Below are 23,019 nucleotides of genomic sequence, written 5' to 3' on the forward strand. Positions count from 1 at the left end.
TGTTTCCTGATTTTTTAATGATGGCCATTCTAACTGGTGTGAGATGGTATCTCACTGTGGTTTTGATTTGCATTTCTCTGATGGCCAGTGATGATGAGCATTTCTTCATGTGTTTTTTGGCTGCCACTCATTTTTTTTTTTAATTTTAATTTTAATTTTTGAGATGGAGTCTCGCTCTGTCACCCAGGTTGGGGTGCAGTGATGTGATCTCAGCTCACTGCAACCTCCGCCTCCGGAGTTCAAGTGATTCTCTTGCCTCGGCTTCCCACGTAGCTGGGACTATAGGCACCTGCCACCACGCCTGACTAATTTTTATATTTTTAGTAGAGATATGGTTTCACCATGTTGGCCAGGCTGGTCTTGAACTCTTGACTTCAGGTGATCCACCCCCCTCGGCCTCCCAAAGTTCTGGGATTATAGGCATGAGCCACTGTGCCCGGCCTCACTCATCATTTTTTTAAATAAGAAATAACGAAAGCCCCTTGGCTTTTAAACATCACCAATATAAAACCTTGCCCTTTCTAGTAAAGAACATTAGCCAACATTTCAGACTTAGATAAATTATCTCAAAGACCATCAGTGTCTCGGGAACGCTGACCTATTTTAGACCAATTTGTAAATGAAGTCTGTAAAAACCTTATGATGTACAGTAGAGTCATATGCAGGAAGCTGTACCCCCAAAATAGAGATCCAGCTCAGCCCCTTTGTGACTTTGAAGAGGATGCTTAACGTAGGAGACCCTTCAATCCTGTAGGGGAGGAAATAAACCTGTTTCTCTACCCTCCTAGGTTCAATGGCTGGGCCCAGGAATCAAACTGATGAAAAACTATCAAGAGAGAACCAACAACATTTTAATTACGTACACACAAAGTTTTAATTACATGCATACAAGGGAATCCAGCAAAGAAACAAGACGCAAGGAGGTGGCCAGATGATTGAGGTTTATAGACTAACTTTGGCTAAGCAAAGGAAAATGAGTTTGGGGCTTCTGGGTGGGGAAGGCAAGTTATAAGAAGGTGAGGATAGGTATGGTAAGTAAGGTTTGTCCTGTTATACAGGTAAGAGCCTCTCAGGTGATGACAGCTGTCTCCAGGAGTCGCTGTCTTCCCGGTACAGAGCCATCATTTTTATGCAGTTAGACAAAGGTAAAAAAAAAAACTTCCTGCGCTGCCGGTTCTCAATTCTCCATAGCTCAAAATAATCCATACGCCAAAGGGGTCTATTTTGAGGTGGCGTCTTCTGGTACCTTTCAACCCCAAAAGACTGGTAGGTCATAAATACTGCTTCCTTCTGTTGACCCAAAACAACTGGGAGAGAGGATGAAATGCCCAAATATAATATGAAGGAAATAAGCAAAAACACCAAAGAGAAACCCAAAATCATGTCAGAGAAACTTAATTCTGAGGCTTATGTAGACTCTAGTGCTGGCTTTCAAGCTTGTTTTAGCAGTTGAACTCTCAGTGCAAATAAAAAGGTAAGCAAAACCTCTCCAATCCTTTCCTTCCCTCCTGTACAGAATCTGCAGGGCTCCACAAAACACAGACGGAAAAACCACTGAATTTTACTCCCCATGATAATGAAAACCTTGGGGATACTGAGATTTCCTCCAAACTGAGAAGGCCGTAGCTGGGATACCACTTAGACCAATAATCGGCCAATCTCTTCAACTTACAAACGAGGACACAGAGGTACAAGATACTGAGTGACATGCTGATGACCACATGGCTTGCTAGTGGAAAAGTCAGGCCTAGAATATACATCTCTCTTCCTGATGCAACACCGTTCTCCCTGAATGATCATTTTGTTACGTTAAAGTCAGAAAAGGAAGGGGTATTCTTAAAGTTACTCCCCAGTCTCTCCCACTCTTTCCATTCCCAACTACGGTCTAACAGACTCTCCCAAGCCAAGCAGTGCTGGGGCTGAGGGACACTCAATTACCAGCAGACTCAGGTTCTGGGGAGTCCAGAGGCCTGCAGAACAATTCTTAGCCCTACATGAGTGTTCCAGAGTTGCCTGTTCTCCAAAAGATGGGGCAGGAGCCAAGGCCACCTCCCTAAACCCGAGGCTGGGTATATGAGGGGAGAGGCCTCCTTTGGTTGCCCCAGTGAGGAACTAGTAAACCATTCAATGCTACATCTTCAGTCTTTACCTTACTTCACCTGAAGGATGGAAGCCACTAACAATCTGATAAAGTTAAATATCAACACATTTAAAGAGAACCAATAACAAGAAGGAAGATGCTTAATACAATGGGCAGCTGGGGATACAGGCTCCTGGAGAAGATGGAAGTTAGAACTAAAACACAATATGTGCACTCAAGGATGGTCAAGTGTGTCTGGTACTAATACTCAATGATTTTAGAACTTAGGGGAGTAATTAAAGAACCATATGGCCATTGTTGAAGCCTGAATTAGTGGCCTGAAGATCAAATGCAAGAAATATCTCAAAGTACACATGTGCATGTGCGCGCGCGCACACACACACACACACACACACACACACACACACACAGAGAGAGAGAGAGAGAGAAACATATAAGGGGAATCAGGGAAAAGGCTGATATATAAACAGAGGAGATATAGCATGTGGCTCATAGGCATACAAAAAAGATTAGGTTTGCAAATAATACCAAAATAAAAAAAAATGATCCAAGTTGAGGAAAGAACTAAATCTACAAGCTGAAAAGATACCTGAAGGTGAAGGCAAATTTGATGTAGAAAAAAACATAGAGCTATATTCTGTAAAATTACTTAACATCGAGGAGAAAGACCAACCTCTCGCCAAAAAAAAAGTTACCCATCAAGGAAAATGGATCAGACTGGCAGAGATCTAACCAGCTGCAAGTACATGGTTCTATAGCCTATGGAAGACAAAGACTGAGGCCCAAGAATCCTTTACACACTCAAGAATGTTACCTGCCAGGGTGAAAGAAATATTTGTAGATATAAACAGACTTAGAGACTATCTTGTCTACTTAACCCATATGGGGAACATATTCATATTTAAAGAAAAACTGTAACCAAACAGTAAATAACACTGAACACCATTAAAGAAGATGAGGGGAGAAGACATAAGTGAGGAACAATATGATATGTACATGTGTTTCATGCACTAAATGTGGGTTTTTGAAATGGAAGTCACACATTACAGGGGAAGGTCTACTGAGAATCAATCACGTGCATTCTCAATGGGAGCGATATTGCCCCAAAGGGACTGAAATAGTGTTACTCTTTCGATGACTAACACACAGATATACATAGAACACATATGCAGTGTATCCGTGATATTATAATATCATGGGAGGCAGTATTAAGAAAAAAATATATTAGAAGGCTCCTCAGGAAGATAATAATTAAAAACAGGTTGAGAAATGCTGATCTGCAATCAACAGGATAAACAATCTCAGTAAAAGTTATACTAAAAATGGAGGTGGGCTTTAAGGTATTAGATGGGAAAAAGTGGGTCGTTTTTATGAAATGACACAATTTATGCTGCTTTGAGAGCTGTAAACTGAGATGTACCAAAGAGCACGGCAACTAAATATATAAAGCAAAAATTAATAGAAATGCAATTAATATACTATCACAATGTAATACTTCAAAATATATTTCTCAAAATTGGGCAGATCGAATAGAAAACAAACAAGAATATATAAAAATTACATATTATCAATAAACGATTATATGTATACTTTTATATACTTCTCACTCTATATATCAAATCCCCTCAAAACAATTTTCGTTTGTGGAATATTTACAAAACTCTGTCTTGTAACTGCCATTAAGAAGCCTGAACAAAACTTATAACGAGATATTCTATAGGCTTCATTCTCTGCTCACAATCTAAGAAAATTAGTAACAAATCATTTACATGTTTTGTGAGTATAAAACAAATCTTACCTATTTGGGAATTTAAAACTCACTCTTAGATTATCCTTATACCAAAGAAGAAAAGTAAATGTATGCCTTCTCTAGAAAGCTATGAATAGGTGGGTACCTCATAGCAAAACCATGAAAGGAGGCAATATCTGGTGTGGAAGAGAAATTTATAACCATAAATACCTTCAGTATTATTTTTAAAATACTATAAAATCATATTCATCATATTAACATGGTAGAGGCATAAGAATGTATAAATATAGAAGGGAACTTAATAGATAATCCAGAAATGGTATGGTATGCACAAGATTTTTTCTTTGTTTTGTTTTCTTTTTTAATTTTTAAGTTCTGGGATACGTGTGCAGAACGTGCAGGTTTGTTACATAGGTATACATGTGCCACGGTGGTTTGCTGCACCTATCAACCCATCATCTGGGTTTTAAGGCCTGCATGCGTTAGATATTTGTCCTAATGCTCTCCCTCCCCTTGACCCCCATCCCCCAACAGGCCCTGGCATGTGATGTTCCCCTCCCTGTGTCCATATGTTCTCATTGTTCGACTCCCACTTATGAATGAGAACATGTGGTGTTTGGTTTTCTGTTCCTGTGATAGTTTGCTGAGAATGATGGCGTCTAGCTTCATCCATGTCCCTGCAAAGGACATGAACTCATTCTTTTTTATGGTTGCATCGCATTCCATGGTGTCTATGTGCCATATTTTCTTTATCCAGTCTATCATTGATGGGCATTTGGGTTGGTTCCAAGTCTTTGCTATTGTAAATAGAGGCACAAGATTTTTATCAATAAAAAGACACTATTGTAATTCAGTTCGAAAAAGTTAAAAAGGTTTAATCTGGCACATATGAAGGGACCTCTATATTATATTACAAAGAAAAATGTGTTTCCAGTCAGAATTAGTACACACTAATACTTTCAAAAACATCTAGGCAATGACATGTACTGTCTTGGAATGGGGGAACCTTAATCAGGCTGTTAGCAGGCTAAATAATGGCTCCCCAAAGATAAGGCATCTGAATCTCTGCAACCTGTCAATGTTACCTTATTTGGAAATAGGGTCTTTGCAGATATTATTAAACTAAGGATCTTATGATGGGGGATTATCCCAGATTATCTGAGGATAATCCTAAATACAATCACAAGTGTACTTATAAGAGGTGGGCAAAAGGGGATTTGACACAACTAGAGGAGGAGGCACTGTGAAGATGGAGGAGGAAGAGATGGGAAGATGCTGGCCTTGAAGGCTGGAAGGTGCAGCAGCAAGCCAAGGAATGCCAGAAGCCACCAGAAGCTGGGAGACACAAGGAATGCTGGCAGGCTCTGGAGCCGCTGGAGGGAGCATCACCCTCTGACACCTTGGTTTTGATCTGGGGAAACCGATTTCAGGCTTCCTACCTCCAGGTCTGTAAGAAAATAAATTTCTGTTTCTTAAACCAAAAAGTCTATGGTAATTTGTTACAGTAGCCACAGGAAATGAATATACAAACCAGCTATATAAAAGTAATAAAAGAGAATACAGACATATAGAAGTATAACATATTTAAATAAATTATACTGCAAGAGATACTACAAAGTTAATTTAAAAATCTGGAATAAATATTTGCTATGCAAATGAGAGATGAAGGGATAATAGCTGTACTCTACAAAATGTGTTAAAAATTGGCTGGGTGCAGTGCTTACACCTGTAATCCCAGTGCTTTGGAAGGCCATGTGGGAGGATCACTTGAGGCCAGGAGTTTGAGACCAGCCTGGACGACATAGTGAGGCTCTGTTTCTATCAAACAAAAATAATAAAAGGCCTAAAGCCCAATAAAATGCAGGCAAAGTATGAGAACAGTCAATGACTAAGAAAAGCAAGCCTTGGCCAGGCGCGGTGACTCACGCCTATAATCACAGCACGTTGGGAGGCCGAGGCGGGTGGATCACAAGGTCAGGAGATCGAGACCATCCTGGCTGACATGGTGAAAACCCATCTCTACAGAAAATAAAAAAAAGTAGCCGGACATGGTGGCGGGCGCCTGTAGTCCCAGCTACTCAGGAGGCTGAGGTAGGAGAATGGCGTGAACCCGGGAAGCAGAGGTTGCAGTGAGCTGAGATCGCACCACTGCACTCCAGCCTGGGTGACAGAGCGAGGCTCGGTCTCCAAAAAAAAAAAAAAAAAAAAAAAAAGAAAAGAAAGCCTCTATGGCCAACAGACACAGGGAGATGCTTTATGTAATCAAGGCAGCTCAAAGCAGTGCATTAAAGAGACCTCTCTTTGTATTCAAAGAGACTGAAAAACATTTAGGAGTGTCAACACTTCCTCTTGTCAGAGATTTGGGGAAATGATACTCTGACATATTGGCTTTCTTCCATCCAGGAATCCTGCACCTAGAAATCTATCCCAGAGAAACATAAGCGCCCAATTGCAGAAGAGTTTATCTTGGATATACCATTATCCTACTTATACATACATATATATGTGTGTGTGTATATGTGCATATAAAGTTTAAATCAAAATTAAAAAGGAAATATAACTGATTAAACATATTAAACATTTGATGCTACAGTCATAAGAAAATAAGATTTAGGATTTAAGTCAAAGTGTTCTTTTGAAGGAATACACTAGCCTTGATTTTTTTTTTAAATTTATGACCTAAGAGGAAAGATCATATGATATATGAATATATATATATTCATGTACATATATATATATGAATCTTCTTTGGGCTTAATTCATTAGTTTATTTAATCAATTAGTTAAATTTGCTGTAAGATTGATATTTATTTACTTATATTACTTATATTTATTTACTTATATTACTTATATTTACTTATATCTTACTGAATTTTTAGTTTGTAGGATATACAAAGTTTGCCACAGATATAAGCATGAATGTTATTTCCTTGTATATTTGTCAATGTCAACCTTTATTCTCAAATGCCCTTGGATAAAGAGACGTGACTCTTAGGCCAGTTCATTCAAAGCATTTATTTACCGGTTGCTTCCCATGTGTCAGTGACCTGAAAGTACTAGCGATATTCAAGGAGAATATGTAGATGACACATAAGCAAATACAGCCCAATATCCCCAATTCCAGGATGGAGGAAGACAGAGCAAGGGAAAAGCATAGCAGGGCATCAATAACCCAGCGTAAGGCCTCAGGGACAGTTCCCCAAAGAAAGGTATAAAAATATTTAAAAACATCAGCTGGGCATGGTGGCACAGACCTATAGTTCCAGCTACTTGAGAGGCTGAGGCAGGATTGCTTGAACCCAGGAGGATAAGGCTGAAGGTGAGCTTATGATTGTGCCACTGCTCTCCAGCCTGGGCAACAAAGCAAGACCTTGTCCCAAATTTATATATATAGATGAATATTTAAACACATATTATTTAACATTATATAAATTACATATACATATTATATATTTGTATATATAATATGTATATATACACAAATTATATATATGCATATATATAAATTATATATACATATTATATATTTGTATATATACATTTGTATATATACGCAAATTATATATATACCACTATTTATAAATTGGAAGGAATCCAGGTAGTGTTTATGAGATAACACAGTGATGAACCTGCTGATTAAGCTTGGAGCTTGAGAGACAGAGGGGAATTGGAGTGGTGGCCAGAGTATGCAAATAGCTCTAAGGATGTGCCAGGAGAAATATGGAATTCCTTATCCCAAACCCAGAAGATAGAGGAGCAGAGCTCCGCATCTCCTCACAGATGTCCCAATGGATCAATCAGAGCTTTAGTTCAGTGCCACAGACCCAGAACCTTGATTGACAGTACTCATTTTTTGGCAATGAGCCACAAGGAATATCTGCTTGAAACCAGCAGAGAGTATCTGGCGTGGAGGCATGCAGGCTGCCTGTCCATTCATCATAACAGGCTCCATCTCATTAGATGATTTAATGGGTCTGAACAGTTCATCATCAAGGCCTTGCTTAATGATGGTTATTTCAATTATGCACCCTGTGGGTATAAACATAGCCATCCCTGTCAGGGACAGATGAAGAGAGATGAATATGCTCATCATGCCAATCACAGGCCAGGAAATAGCAAGAGATTAATATCAGAAGCAGGAGGTTGGTAACCGGGCCCTCGGCAGCTGGAATCCTACAGTAGCTGAAAATTACCTGTGGGGTTGCTCGAGTGTCCACTCTGGCTGCAGAGGGGACAGACAACATTATCTTGGTACTGCCGTTCAGCAGCATCTGGAAGAGCACCATATCCACAGCTTGGCATAATTCCTTTGCTCCAGAGGAAAGAGGGGAGATCAAGGCAAGAAAGGAACACCAGGATGTGCCAAACATCCCCAACACTTCCACAATGACTTATTCCAAGTGGGAAGAGGACCCCACGCAGAACAGAGAATTCCTTCAAAACCTCACTGCAGTGAGATTCCAGCATCCCCAGGGAAAAGCCATGAGAACTTGCCACATGCTCCCTAAATATTCCATGGTCTTAACAAGGCAGCTCAGATACCCTATCCTTACATTTTGAGAACTGATCTCGAGCAAATGGACAGTAAGAAAGAAAATGCACAGATATTTACTGCAGCAGCTCATTCAGAAAAAGGGAGAAAAGATAAATGCTTAAATGTCCAATAGAGGGAAATAGTTATATTAACTTAACCTGGTAAATCTAGTACATTGTATGTTATGCAGCCAATTAAAATATGTTTACCAGTGTTTCTAATAAAATGGAAAGGTGCTTATGTTGTAATGTTAACTTCAAAATTAAGATATAATTCTTTAGGCCGGAGGCAGTGGCTCACACCTGTCATCCCAGCACTTTGGGAGGCTGACACAGAAGGATCACTTAAGGCCAGGAGATTGAGACCAGCCTGGCCAACACGGTGAAACCTCATCTCTACCAAAAATAGAAAAATTAGTCAGGCATGGTGGCACACACCTGTAATCTCAGCTACTTGGCAGGCTGAAGCAGGAGAATTGCTTGTACCAGGGAGATGGAGGTTGCAGCGAGCTGAGATCACACCACTGCACTCCAGCCTGGGTGACAAGAGTGAGACCCTGTCTCAAAAACAAACAAACAAACAAAAGATATAATTCTTTTTATGTAATACGAGCCCATGTATACAAATTATGCATGAAATATCAAACTGTCAAAAACTTTTTTTGTTGGTGGCCATTTGGAGGATTTGGTTTCTCTCTCATTTCTCCATAGTTTCCAAATTTTTGATCGTGAGAGGTTATTACTAATGATAAAGGAAAAAATCTGACCTATTCTATTTGAGTGAAAGTACCAAAAAAAAAAGGTCATAGAAAAATAGGAAAAACACAAATGAAGATACAGAGAAAAAATAAACAAGCATATAAGCAAACAAACTCAGATAAGACAATCTTAAAGAAAGTAATACAAACAATTAGAAGGAATATCTTAGGTTCATGATTTATTCATGGCCATATGATTGGATTTAAAAGGAATCATAGAGGTTGAACTCTTACTAATGGTAATGCTTATGATTTTATATTAGAATAATGATTTCTCATAGAAATACGTTGGAAAGCAAAAGCAAGAACATAATCAGGATTACTCAACAGATGGGGAAATGGCAGCATGAAGCAGCAGCAGGAACATACCAAGAAAAAATAGGACCCAAATCCACCAGAGCCTGTGAGCTCTGCTGCACAGTTCAAAAGCAGAGGTAATCCCACATGAGCCAATTTGCTGGCAGCACCCCTCATTGTTGTTCTATTATTCTGTATCGTTATAAATGGTTTTTTGTTTGTCTGTCTCCCTCACCACACTTTGAGCTCTACGGAGATAGGGACCCTTGCTTATTTGATTTTCTATCCCCAGCAAATAGCACCGCACCTTGATACACGTTTGTTCAATAAAGACACATTTAACATCATTTTGTTGTCACATTTAAAATGGGAGGATGCTAATTAACAAATAAGCATTTGCTGAGTGTTGATTTTGTGGAGCAGGGAATAGATGCTACTTTGAAATAAAGGGGCACTCTTTCCATGAGGTTATGCTGTCTTTATGCTGACACTGTACCAGGAGTTCTACTGATATCATATGTAGCCTGGAGATGAGAAGGCTGAAGGTAATCTACTGTTTCAAACCAATCACTGAGCTCCATTTTGTTACTGGTGGTGTGCTGGACAGTAACACCAGCAGGATAAATACAGCATGGGTCCTAGAGTCCAGGGCTATGCGGAATATTCAAGTACAAGCTGCTACTCATTTACATCACTATGGAGGGAACGATTGCAATCACAGGATTCATCTGAAACAGGCAACGTTAGGTTGACAAACCAGGGTAGGGACCAACCTGGCCTGATCTTGGAACCTATGAAAGTTGAACAATGTTTATTAGACTGGGATGGTTTAAAACAGTGATTCTCAATCCTGGGTGCCCAGTAAAATCCCCTCATCGTTTTTAAAAGTATTGAAGCCTGGGCCCCTCTCCAAATATTGTGACCTAACTGGTCTAGGATGGGCTTGGGCATAAGCATATTTTAAAATCTCCCCAGGTGACTCTGACCTGCAGCCACGGTTGAAAACCACCATATTGAGAGAGAAAAGCGGGCGTCTACCTGAAAAATGTGTACATTTTTGTTTTTCTTTTTTTTTTTTTTTTTTGAGACCGAGTCTTGCTCTGTCACCAGGCTGTAGTACAGTGGCACAATCTCGGCTCACTGTAATCTCCACCTTCCGGGTTCAAGTGATTCCCCTGCCTCAGCCTCCCAAGTACCTGGGACTACAGGTGCGTGCCACCACATCCGGCTAATTTTTTGTATTTTAGTAGAAACGGGGTTTAACCATGTTGGCCAGGATGGTCTTGACCTACTGACGTCGTGATCCACCCGCCTCCCAAAGTGCTGGGACTACAGGCGTGGGCCACCACGCCCGGCCTCTCCTTTCTTCACCTAAACCCTAGAAAGCAATTTGAATTTGTATTCTGTTTAGAATTTTCTATCTTAACCTCTTTTCATATAGTTGAAATCTTGACAGACAGCTGAATATTGTTCTTGTTGTAAGATTACATAGTCGTGTCCACTAAATTTGAAAGTAAATGTCCTGCATCAAAACAACAAAAATGAAAACCATAACTACCTTTTATAAGCTCCATTCTTTATTGTTTTACAAATATTATCTAATCGAATTCACCAAGCATCAAATGAGATAGGCATTATTATTATAATACCCATTTTATAGAGGGGTATAAATTTATAAATCAGAATTAATTTTACTTAATAGATGGAAACACTGAAGATCAGATGAGTTGTGACATTTGTTCAATGTGACCACAACTACTAAACTATTAGTCAATCAAATGAGATGAGTTACGACATTTGTTCAATGTGACCACAACTACTAAACTATTAGTCAATCAAATGTATTAACGACAAAGCCTACGATCTTTCCCCTATAGTATATGGATCCGGAATAACACTGCAAATTTGCCTTTTCTATAAAACCAAGCGCTGAGAACTAAATATAAACAAAAGATGCAATTCTGAACTGCGCCAAATAACAACAGAGAATTTGTATGTATCCTAATTATGCTTTCATTAATTTATACGTGTTTTATTTTTCCCTATGTCCTCATTAAAAATAGACAAATTAGACGGTAGGAAGTTTGCATAATATAATAGAAATGTGTATAAGCCCTCAGGATCTACATCAAAACAAAAATGAAATGTGTGTTTTCCTGTTGCATCAGAATATCCTGCTTTCCCTGACTCCTTTACCCAACCTGCCACTTACAACAGGCTCAAAGAATTTCAATTATTTAAAGGATCCAGTCTTCACCAACTATGCCAATCTTCTTCCAGGCAAAATGAAAACTAGGAAATGCTATGATGTTATTTTCCTGGGTTAAAAAAATTGTTCAGAAATTTTAATTAAATATTTCATGTTCGGGCCACACGAGTATTAGATAGTTTTATCAGACTTTTACATGGGAGTGACATTGTCAAAAACAGGATTCTTCTGGGTTTCAGGCATAGCCCTGTGTTACAAAGTAGATGCTGACTGTTTGCATGATAAATGAACGAAGAGTCTCCTTCAGAAGACTTGAAGAAGGAATGGAGACTTGCCTAGGACTGTAGGGATGGGCAAGAAAGGACAAGTAGGCTTAGAGAGCCAGGGAAGATGGAGAATGGAAAAGATGGCGGAGCCTGGGAGCAAGAGGTGGTGGAGGCACGGGGCCATAGAGGACGCCACCAGGCTGTGGGCTTCCTTAGGACAGGTAAGAGGCATTAAGGGCCAAAACATGCAGTGGTTATAATAGAAAATGTTAATAATATCAATAACAAATGAATCATAAGGATGGCTATGAAACAAGCATGACAAGAAAACGTTTTATAAGTTTGATGAAACAAAAGCCCTTGTCTATTGGTTAAACTGCATTGATCACATCAGTTAGGAAGAATATTGCAGAAAAGGAATGAGCGGGTTACCAGGTAGCACCTGGAGACCTGAGTCACACGTGGATACATCTGCCTGAATCACAATGGCAGGGTCATATGAATGTCGCCAGGTCATATGGGTCTTCAATATAGAACAAAACATCAATCAACAAAAATTAGGAGGGACTGTAGGTTCAAGAAGACCACATAATTTACTGTGTTTTCAAAATTCAAGATGTTACTTGTCCAGAGGGAGATACACACACACACACACACACGTGTGCAAATACAGAGTGTGGTTTTATTTTCTATTAAATGATAGTGTTCTAAGATCAAATATTTCACAGTCTTACCAGATAACTTTGCTAGATATTGCTTGGTCATAAATTTCAGAACAAATGGAGAGGTAAAAAAAGGTATTATTAAGCTTGTAGAATTCTTGAGAATGGGGCTGTTTTGGATGGTGAGGGGGTAATCAGTGCTTCCAGATCTTTTCCAAAGCTGAAGTGCCCCCTGCTTCTCCAAAGATAGAGCAGCTGCTCCCCAGTGGGTGTGTCAATCATAACTGCTTGAGTAGATGAGTGAGAGTAAGACTGTGTGTGTGTGTGTGTGTGTACGCACACACACTTGAAGATTTATAATTAATAAATCAAATGAAAGCACGAATTCTACATACAATGATAATTTGCCTAATCCTTCTTATTTACCCAGAGTCTCACATTTGCAGAAACTATAATCGCCTTCTAATTTTACATAGTAACCATCCCAATTTCCAGCACAGTGTAAGAGCCATGATAAAGAACTTGCTAACAGAATAAATTTGAACCAGAGTTACAGTGTGTACACAAATAAGTGAATGTGAATAACAATATTCACGATCATAACAAACCCTTATATAGGCACTAAAATGGTCAAACACTGTTCTATACTCTTTACAGGTATTAATTGATTTAATGTGCACAACAACCTATGAGGCAGGTTCTGTTATCGCCCTGATTTTGCTGTCGAGGAAACTGAGGCATAGAGAGTTCATCCCCTTGCCTGAGGTTGCACAGCTAATAAGTAGGTCAAAAAACAAAACAAAACAAAAAAACCTCAGCTCCACTCCTGGCTCATTTCTACAGTCTTGCTAAGATCTGCTAACCACTGTGTAGTGGTAGGATCCAGGCTTGTACTTCCCAAAAACAGCCTCCTGGATCACTGAGCTCTTATGCTTGCTGCTTGCAATTTCATAAATACTGTTTGATTTAAAAAAATCATAATTTCTCGAAATCAAACAATTCTGATGTATCATCAGTTGGCAATCACAGCTCACTGGTAGACCACTATCTAATTAATTTCACATAAATACATCTCTTTAAGATTACATTGTTGCAGCTCATTAATTATTTTATAGGTTCCTCACAGTGAATTCATAGAGTGTGAGATTTTTTTTTTTTTAACCCAGTGAATTAGGTAGCTCTACTAATGAGCCTTTGTCAGTTATATTTCCTGGCTGTTTCTGAACAGGCTTGATTTCATAAATTCCCATCATTTTGTCTCATAAATTAGCAATCAAGATGTCCCAGGGATTTCAACATTTTAGGGTGGCAACTCATCATCCAGACAGAAACAAAAACCTTTTGCCTGACCATGTATTTTCATAAAATTCTAACATATAGTTATCATGAAACTCTAGACCTCAGCAGCCCTTAGCAGGCTATGGTACGGAGTAAGGGCACTGTCCAGTTTCCTTTAGCACAGAAGGAAACAAAACACGAACAGATTAACACCAGGAAAGAGACAAGAAAAACAAAGTGGGTTTTTCAGGGTGGAAACCCAAACAGCAACCTTTTGGAGGTATAGATTAAAAACACATTTTAAATCAACATGTCTGTTTCCATGCAAATGTCATTCCTGCTAGTAACAACCATCACACTCACTCTTACAAAATTGCTACTTTTCCAGAGACCAGACCAATAAAATGTGTGCAAAATAAAAAAAGCACATATTCATCATTCCTGTTAGCAGCAACCATCACATTCACTCTTACAAAATTGTTACTCATCCAGAGACCAGACTAATAAAATGTGTGCGTCTGCTGCTGAGCTGTTCTGCCTGCCATTGGCTACGTGGTTTCTTGGTGCATTTTGTTATTGCTACATTATAAAAAACATCTGGGCTGCTTTTTGGTTATAGTCCCTCTTTATGTATGTGCCATCTATGGTTCCATTTAGGACTTCTCCGGCTCTGTTGGTTTAAAATTAAATGTCACATTTGACTATTGTCCCCCAAATAAAAAAGTTATCTTTAAAAAAATTAATGAAAAAGAAGCTCTGAACCTGATACAATTTTTTTTATCACACATATTTGTGAAGGATAGTGTTTGGCACCAGAATATTTTAAAGAAAATTTAAGTTTGGCTCACTTGAGTAATCAGCGTGTGAACTATTTTTTCCCAGCATGTTTTTGCACGCAATAAACCAATGAGAGACTATCTGCCAATATTTATAGGGTCTTGGCAAAGATAAAAGGGCACTCACAAGTCCAAAGACTGGCTGCCCAAAGTTTGAAACGTTGGGTAGTCTTGAATTTCCTTTTCCATTTGAAAGACAAAATCAGGTAAAAATTTAAATCAAAGTAGCTTTCAGTTAGTGCCCTTTTATAGGCAGTGAAGTTTTAGGGTAAAACTTGGTGATTTTATCTGCAAAGAACAGGATATAGGGGTCCTTGAACTGCACCCAAAAAGGAGGAGTTGGCAGCAAGTACCTGTCTGCTTTCTCCATTCTCCGTCACTTCACAATCATTCCCCTACCTGCCCAGTGACGGGGGAAAGGAGGGGAATAGACCCTAAAAATAATCTTTTTCTTTTTCCTTTTTTTTTTTTTTTTTTTTAAATACACAGTCTCACTCTGTCCCCCAGGCTGGAGTGCAGTGGCTCGATCTCAGCTCACTGCAGCCTCCGCCTCCCAGGTTCCAGCAATTCTCCTGTCTCAGCCTCCTGGGTAGCTGGGATTACAGGCATGCGCCACAATGCCCAGCTAATTTTTGTGCTTTTAGTACAGACGGGGTTTCACCATGTTTGCCAGGCTGGTCTCAAACTCCTGATCTCAGGTGATCTGCCCGCCTCAGCCTCCCAAAGTGCTGGTATTACAGGCCACCATGCCTGGCTCTCTAAAATTAATCTTTAAGTGCCCAAGAAATGTGGCCTTCAGATAAGTTCCCCCGGACCTTTTAATGCTAACCTGTTGTGCAGACCGCTCTAGGGGTTGAGAGAGGTGAATAGGGGCAAGGTGAGAGGGAGCCGGTCAGGCAACAAAACACCCTAAATTCTGCATGCTTGCTCTTTAAGACCATGGTCCATGCCTGGCTCTTGGCCAGTGGAGACCAAAGGCATGGGATTCTGCAGAAACAGTCACTTGGCCACCAACAAACTAGAGGAAGAGGAGAAATTCCACCACCTTGTTGAAGTGAGAACCCTCCAAACATTATTGCTTCCCCACAGGACATGGCCAGGGACAGACAGGTGTAGGGAGAACTGCAAGATCAGTCTCACAGCACCTTTAATCCATTTAATTCCCAAAGCAGATAAAGCCCCTCTATCCTTCATGTTTGCAGAGGCAGATCTCCCCCTTGTAAAGAGGCAAAGCAAAATTAGGCTCAAAACGACAGAAAACCCACTGGTTTTACATTGTACAGAAATCTGTTGCTATTAGGGAGACGAGAGGCAGCTAAGAGGTGTCTCTTTGGCAGGAGCAGTATGACTCTACCAGAAGACATTATTCTAAACTAGGTCTCTTCCTAAAAGCTTGCCTGTGAGTTCAACGATAGTTACGTCATAGGCAGTAAGTTGAAAAATTCCATTTGTTGGCAGCAGGCCAGTCGTTAGAGAGTGACTTGAACTAAGCTTCTAAGTGTTATCATCTTTCTGCATCAATAACATCTACCTAAGGTCATATGGGAGACTGTGGTGGGTGGATCACTTGAGGTCAGTTCAACACCAGCCTGGCCAACATGGTGAAACCCCATCTCTACGAAAAATACAAAAATTAGCTTGGTGTGGTGGCAGGTGCCTGCAATCCCAGCTACTCAGGAGGCTGTAGCAGGAGAATCGCTTGAACCCAGGAGGTAGAGGTTGCAGTGAGCCCAAGATCACACCACCACACTTTAGCCTCGGCAACAGAGCAAAACTCCATCTCAAAAAAAATTAAGAAGTAAATAAATAAAGCCATGTGGGATTGGGTCATGGTGGAGGCTGGCCTCTACTCCTATCATTCAAGGCTGGAGGAACAGTAGGAAATTTCCTTTGAAGCCTTGAGAATGTAATGGCAGAGTGCTTGCAACAGTACCACCTGCTATAAAATAGAACACGGAAAATACAACTAATGAACTTGTGAAGCCGGCTGAAATTCTTCAGGCATATTACATGTTTTTGAAGTACTTCTATAGTAACTCTAGAAGTAAACTACAGTTTACAATAATCTATTCTCCATTTCAAAATAAGTAGAAGGGGGTCCGGGTGCAGTGGCTTACGCCTATAATCCCAACACTTTGGGAGGCCAAGGCGGGTGGATCACTTGAGGTCAGGAATTCGAGACCAGCCTGGCCAGCATGGTGAAACCTCGTCTCTACTAAAAGTATGAAAACTTAGCCGAGCGTGGTGGCGTGAACCTGTAGTCCCAGCTACTTGAGAGGCTGAGACAGGAGAATTGCTTGAACCCAGGAGGTGGAGGTTGCAGAGAGCCAAGGTCGCACCACTACACTCCAACCTGAGCAACACAGTGAGTCTCTGTCTCCAAAAATAAAATAAAAATATAAGTAGAAGGGAAGAATTTGAATGGTTCTAGCCTAAAGAAAAGACAAATGTTGAAGGTGATAGATTCCCCAAATACACTGATTGGATCTTTACAAATTATAATAATGTATTAAATGATCACATGTACTCCAAAACTATGTACATCTATTATGCATCAATTAAAAATGCACACATGCTCTCACACACACACGCACGCACGTGCGCACACACACACACACGTACCCCTTTCTGGCTGGGAAGAGACTGCCCCTCCAAGAGTTAGCCAATGCATAGAGATAAAAATGGCTCAGCCAGGCTTTCATATGCAAGCTAGCCAGTCTGGAGCCTTACCTCCTCTGGTTCATACACTCCAGGGTGCAGTCTCCTACTCTCCATTTACCCTTTTTTTTTTTTTTTTTTTTTGAGACGGAGTCTCGCTCTGTGGCCCAGGCTGGAGTGCAGTGGCACGCTCACGGCTCACTGCAAGCTCCTCCTCCCAGGTTCATGCCATTCTCCTGTCTCAGCCTCTCTGAGTAGCTGGGATTACAGGTTCACGCCACCACGCTCGGCTAAGTTTTCATATTTTTAGTAGAGACGAGGTTTCACCGTGGTCTCGATCTCCTGACCTCGTGATCCGCCCGCCTCGGCCTCCCAAAGTGCTGGGATTACAAGCGTGAGCCACCGCGCCTGGCCCATTTACCCTTTTTGAACCAAAGTATCTCTAGGTATCTTACCCCGTCTCACCATTTTGCATTTGGCGTGTGTGTTGGGGGCATATAACTACTCTTTTTGGCTTGTGTGTTTCCAAATCAAGAGAAGCTCCCACATGAGGAGCCTCACTCAGATCCAGACCTGATGCAAATAAAGAGACTCTGGATTTTGAGCTGAAGGAGTGAAGGATGTGCCATCTCAAAATATGTCAGGTTGGTATATTGATGATTATTTCAAGTGGAAAACACTGGAAAAATTGTAGTTCAGTAAGGGATAGCTGACCTGTCTCTTCCTGTGGGCAGCAAACCATAAAGCTTCTTCTGAGAAGCACACCCTCCCCGTAGCAGGGTGAGAAAATCGCCCTCATCACCAGAGACGGGAAACTGGGGGCTGCCAGGGACCTGAGTAAATACACTTAATGAAGTAACCCTATCTCCCACTGGTGTTATACCCCTTCTATATCTCCTAGTGACTCCCCTAGAAATTGACTTCCCCCACACAGATCCCCTTTGTCCTGTCATTTCTCCTCAAATCTATTGTTCTTTGTCTAAAAAGTATAAAAACATCTTATTTTGGCCACTTCTTTGGACTTCACTCTCTTGTGAAGATCCACATGTACAAGTAAAACTAATAAAATGTGTAGACTTTTCTCCTGCTAATATGCCTTGTGTCAATCTGATTTCTAGATCTAGCCAAAGAGCCCACATAAGAGCAAAAGGGGTATTGGAGGTGATCTCTGGCTTCCCTCCAGAGCCCTTGATGTAGTAGAATTCCCACTTTGAGGAATAAGGTGAGTGTGTTTTGCATGTAAAAGGGAGATATGAATTGCTACGGCCAGAGAGTGGGCTGTGGTATGTTATTTCCAAAGATGGCCACCAATAATCCTCATTCCTGTACTTGGATGTTGCTCCTCCCTTCCCGGACTTGAGACGTTCTTCTACCAGTGGAAAAGATTGGGAGCAACATGCTAGGATTCCAGAGCTCTTTGCCTTCTGAGGATCCAACCACCATGTAAAGAGCTCAAGATGATTTACTGAATCATGACAGAACATGCAGAGAGACTCAGCCATCCCAGACGTTCCAGTCACCCCAGCTGAGATACCAGATATGTGAGGAAAGCCATCCAGGATTCTCCAGCCCCGGGCAACCCACCCTAGCCAACGTCATATGGATCAGAGATAAGTGCTCTCTGCCAAACCCTACCCAAAATCATGAACAAATAGATACTATTTCCTTAAACTACTATATTTTAGGAGACATTATGGAGTAATAAATCCTGAAACACTTACTTAAACTTTAGTAGAGATGGAAAAGTGTAGAACACAGTTAGTAAACTCATTCCATTTTTCTTTAGTTATGGCCTTCGTGTTTTTTGTTTTTATTTTCCAGTAATTTTTGACTTTAAAATAGTATAATTGAATAGATTCAATAGCTTTCAAAGTACCAGTGAGATCATGATTATAAGCTTAATGCCAATACATTTTGCATAAAAGGAGACAAAACTTATTTTACCCTTGACTTACATATGACATTTAAATGTAGGCCAATTGCTATATATTTAGATAGGGTAGCTTAATGTAAACTGTCATGGTTGTACCAATATAAAGAAAAACACACTAAAATCACCAGCACCATTTTCTTACACCCAGAGCATTTTATTCAGAAATCGTTTAGATCATTAAGTCAGTTTTCTAAAGGTAGTTCTCCGAGTCTTATTTTTTAAAAGAAATAAGCATATTTCTTTTTCCCATTCATCCAAATATGACAGTCGAGAAAAACAACTATCCTGGGAAATTTCACTCTATTAAAAAATGTGGTTGTGGGTGAATTATAACTTGAAAGGTGAATTATAACACAAATTAACCAAATAAATGCCTCAGTGAGCAGTTACAGAATTAGAACTGTAAACATGCAAGTTGGGCGAAGCAGAATTCTGGACCATGCCATCGACAGAGATTATCACGTAAATAGCACGCCCTGAAGTTGTACAACACAGCAATTCTGTATCAAGAGCCGACTGTAGGCAAAGATGAAACATGATTTTGTCCTTGCAAACCTGGCATTCGAGTAGGAGCTGAGTGACATATGATTAACAACGGCACATCTACATAAAGGTAATAATGTACATGTACTCTGGGTGCGGGTAGACTAAGATAAATGAGCTTGAGTTTGAGGAGTGGAGGAGCAGAATACTAAGGAGTGGAAAATGCACATAAGTAAAATCATCACACGCACAGAGGATGTAGCTTACCTGACATGCTGATGGATGAGTGTGGTTGAGATCCCAATGGGAAGACACTATGTCAACAGACTTTTTGGCCATGTTGAGTAAATTCATCCAGCCTTGGAAAAGTGATAAGTGAAATGGTGCATTTTCTGAATAGTTAAGGCCTTCAGGAATATTTTCCACCAGGGCAATTCTTAGAAAAGATTTTGAAAAACAAACAAACAAAATCTAGTCAAATTTGAAGCCACAGATCTTTATATATGCATACAGCAGACATCTAAAAAATACTCTTTACTCATTCTGAATGCATTCTGTCCTCATAATTTACATTTTTTCTCCACAAAAATCTTCTTACATTTAACCTCTACTAACCTACCGTGTTCTGAGAGTTTATGCTCTATTTTTCCACAGTTAGCACTCATATTTCAGAAAATAACAGAGTATGTCTCTAATGTCCAGTTTCAATCTAGCCTGGAAAAAAAATTGTGAGCTTCCTACACAAGCGTCTTCTTCTAGTAATATATTCCTTTATTTTTCCCTGGAAGCTATTCAATTCCTGTATAAGATACTACTTTGCAAGCTATTTGAGACTATAAATTGAGTTTTGCCTATCTCCAGTTTCTAAAACAATGTGGGGCATATATTGGAACTCAATAAATGCAGTTATTATTGCTGAGCATCTACTGATGCTTCCTAGCCTACGGTGTAAAGTGACACTGAGAAGAAAATTATAAAACCTGCTTGTTGCAGGGCTTTATTAATATTAGAGCTAAGAAAAGGATAAAATTATAGGAATAATCAAGCCCTAAATAAACTGCAATTGGCAATATTCTAATAAGTTTGTTTTCTCTTTTTATACTTTTTATTATATTGACAATATATCCATTGTATTGTCATACCTTTCTTTGGCTGCCTTTTCTTCACTTCTGAGTTAGGTGACAGATAACTTCTGAACAAAGGAATGAGCTATTTTTTCCAGCTTTATTAAGCTTTATTTATTAATGTATATTCTCTTGCAATTCTTTTTTTGAGGTGGAGTCCCGCTCTGTTGCCCAGGCTGGAGTATAGTGGTGCGATCTTGGCTCACTGCAACCTCCGCCTCCCGGGTTCAAGCAGTTCTCCTGCCTCAGCCTCCTGAGTAGCTGAGATTACAGGCACCTACCACCATGCCTGGCTAACTTTTTCGTGTTTTTCATAGAGACAGGGTTTCACCATGTTGGACAGGCTGGTCTCGAACTCCTGACCTCTCATGATCCCTCCCGCCTTGGCCTCCCAAAGTGCTAGGATTATAGGCATGAGCCACTGCACCCAGCCTCCTGCAATTCTTGATGGAAAAACCTCAAGTCCTTATGAAAATACCTGTTAGGTACTTCCAGAACACAGATTTGCGTAGTTGTATGCACAGAGCCAGAGACATAATTAGGGCTCATGAAATACTTATAGAATAAATTTCAGCCTTCAACAAAGAATTCAGCACTTCTCAATAAAATACTTAATTGTTACTCTTACTGAGACATGTTGCATTTAGCCAGCTTTTGAAACAAAAACAATACTGCTAGTAAAATGTTCTGTATTTGATCAACCTAAAATATTATAACCAGAATGGGCTCTGGGTATCTGGCTCAGATAAATTTGCAATTTTGGAGTCCAATCAGCCTATCACCACCCAAAAACTTATTTAAAATTTGTTGAGCCTTTATAAGCACAGGGCAGGCAAATCACTATGTGCAACACAGAAATGACTACCACAAATCTCCCTAGCCCTCAGAAACAGAATTTAGTGGAAAAGCCTATCTCATATGTACTGACTCAAATAGGAGGTAGACTCTAATAAACGGTGAAGCAAGGGTAAGAAGCTTAATCAGAGGGAAAACACATCACTTAAAGACTCACTGGAACATGCACAAGAAGGAAAAATTATGATTGGGGACATATAGGAGGAAGCTGGGCTTGAAATCTGGAGGAAGCTGGGCTTGAAATTAGTCTTCAAAGATGAACATTTTTTATGAGTGAGTTGGAAGAGAAAGATATTCTAAGAGGGAGGGAGGAGTTTGTAAAACACAGCATGTCTGTATATTTGTGAGTTAGTGAGCCAAGGGGAGCGTGAAGTAGGAAAGTTATGGTAGGAGCTTGTGATGGTGGAGAAAGCTGGCAGCATATGTAGGGACCACACTGCAGAGGTTGTGATCAAGGTAGAAGAGTGTGGACTTAATTTTGTTGCATTTGGGAGCAACCAAGTGTGTTTCAGGGGGCTGAGTCTGACAGCTCACCTGTACGCCACTGGCATGGAGAAACGGGAAACAGAAGATAAGTCAGGAGAGAGTAAAGCTGCTGCAATAGTCCAGGGGAAAAAAAGAAGCTTGAATTTGGTCAGTGAGAATGAAAAGAAGCACGCAGTGGACATTTTCAAGGTCAAATCTTCAACGTATGAGGGGCAGGTAAAGCAGAAACAATGAGGACTCAGATTTTCTTGCAAAACCAACATATTGTCTCTTAACTGGGCTGTATAACCCCCTCCAATGGTCTCCTCACATGGGTTCCTGTCCTTCTCCAAATCATTTTCCCTACTAGAGTTGGATTAATCTTTTAAAAACATGAATCCGGACACTCTGCCTGCTGCCTAATGAAACTTCCTATGGACCTCCCCACTGTCTTTAGGATGATGCCCTTGACCTGCCCCGACATGATTGACAAGTGTTTACCAGCCTGGCCTGCCTCTCTACAGCTTCACTGGATTCAAATGCCCTTTGTGAATTCCATACCACAGCCATATTTGTCATCTTTACTTCCTTCCCCACTATTCTTTCTGACTTTTGCATTTCACATGCATTGTCCTAATCCCAACGCCTACACTGGTTATTGAGCCATCTCCCAGTTAACCTTTAAAGTTCCAATTGAAACTTCACTTCTTCTGACTGGCTTCCTTATACCCCCAAACTAGGCTAGATCCCCTTAATATCAACTTCTGCAGTGACCTGCTCCTCCTCTTTCATCCTTCACCTCACTCCTGAA

The 23,019-nt window shown here is 40.2% G+C and overlaps 1 protein-coding gene across 4 annotated transcripts in view; it reads right to left on the reverse strand.

Moving 5' to 3' along the window:
• Nucleotides 1–23,019, reverse strand: part of PLD5 (phospholipase D family member 5) — a 451,018-nt gene that overhangs the window by 207,209 nt on the left and 220,790 nt on the right. For 3 of the 4 annotated variants that reach the window (XM_058430447.1, XM_032136222.2, XM_032136223.2), the window contains one exon: nucleotides 20,032–20,200. The exons of the other annotated variant lie outside the window; for it this stretch is intronic. In XM_058430447.1, coding sequence (XP_058286430.1) covers nucleotides 20,032–20,200 — 169 coding nt within the window. The remainder of the gene's footprint in view (nucleotides 1–20,031; nucleotides 20,201–23,019) is intronic. 4 annotated transcript variants of the gene reach the window in all.

Source organism: Hylobates moloch, unplaced genomic scaffold (genome assembly GCF_009828535.3).
Source record: "Hylobates moloch isolate HMO894 unplaced genomic scaffold, HMol_V3 SCAFFOLD_18, whole genome shotgun sequence".
Taxonomy (NCBI): Eukaryota; Metazoa; Chordata; class Mammalia; order Primates; family Hylobatidae; genus Hylobates; species Hylobates moloch.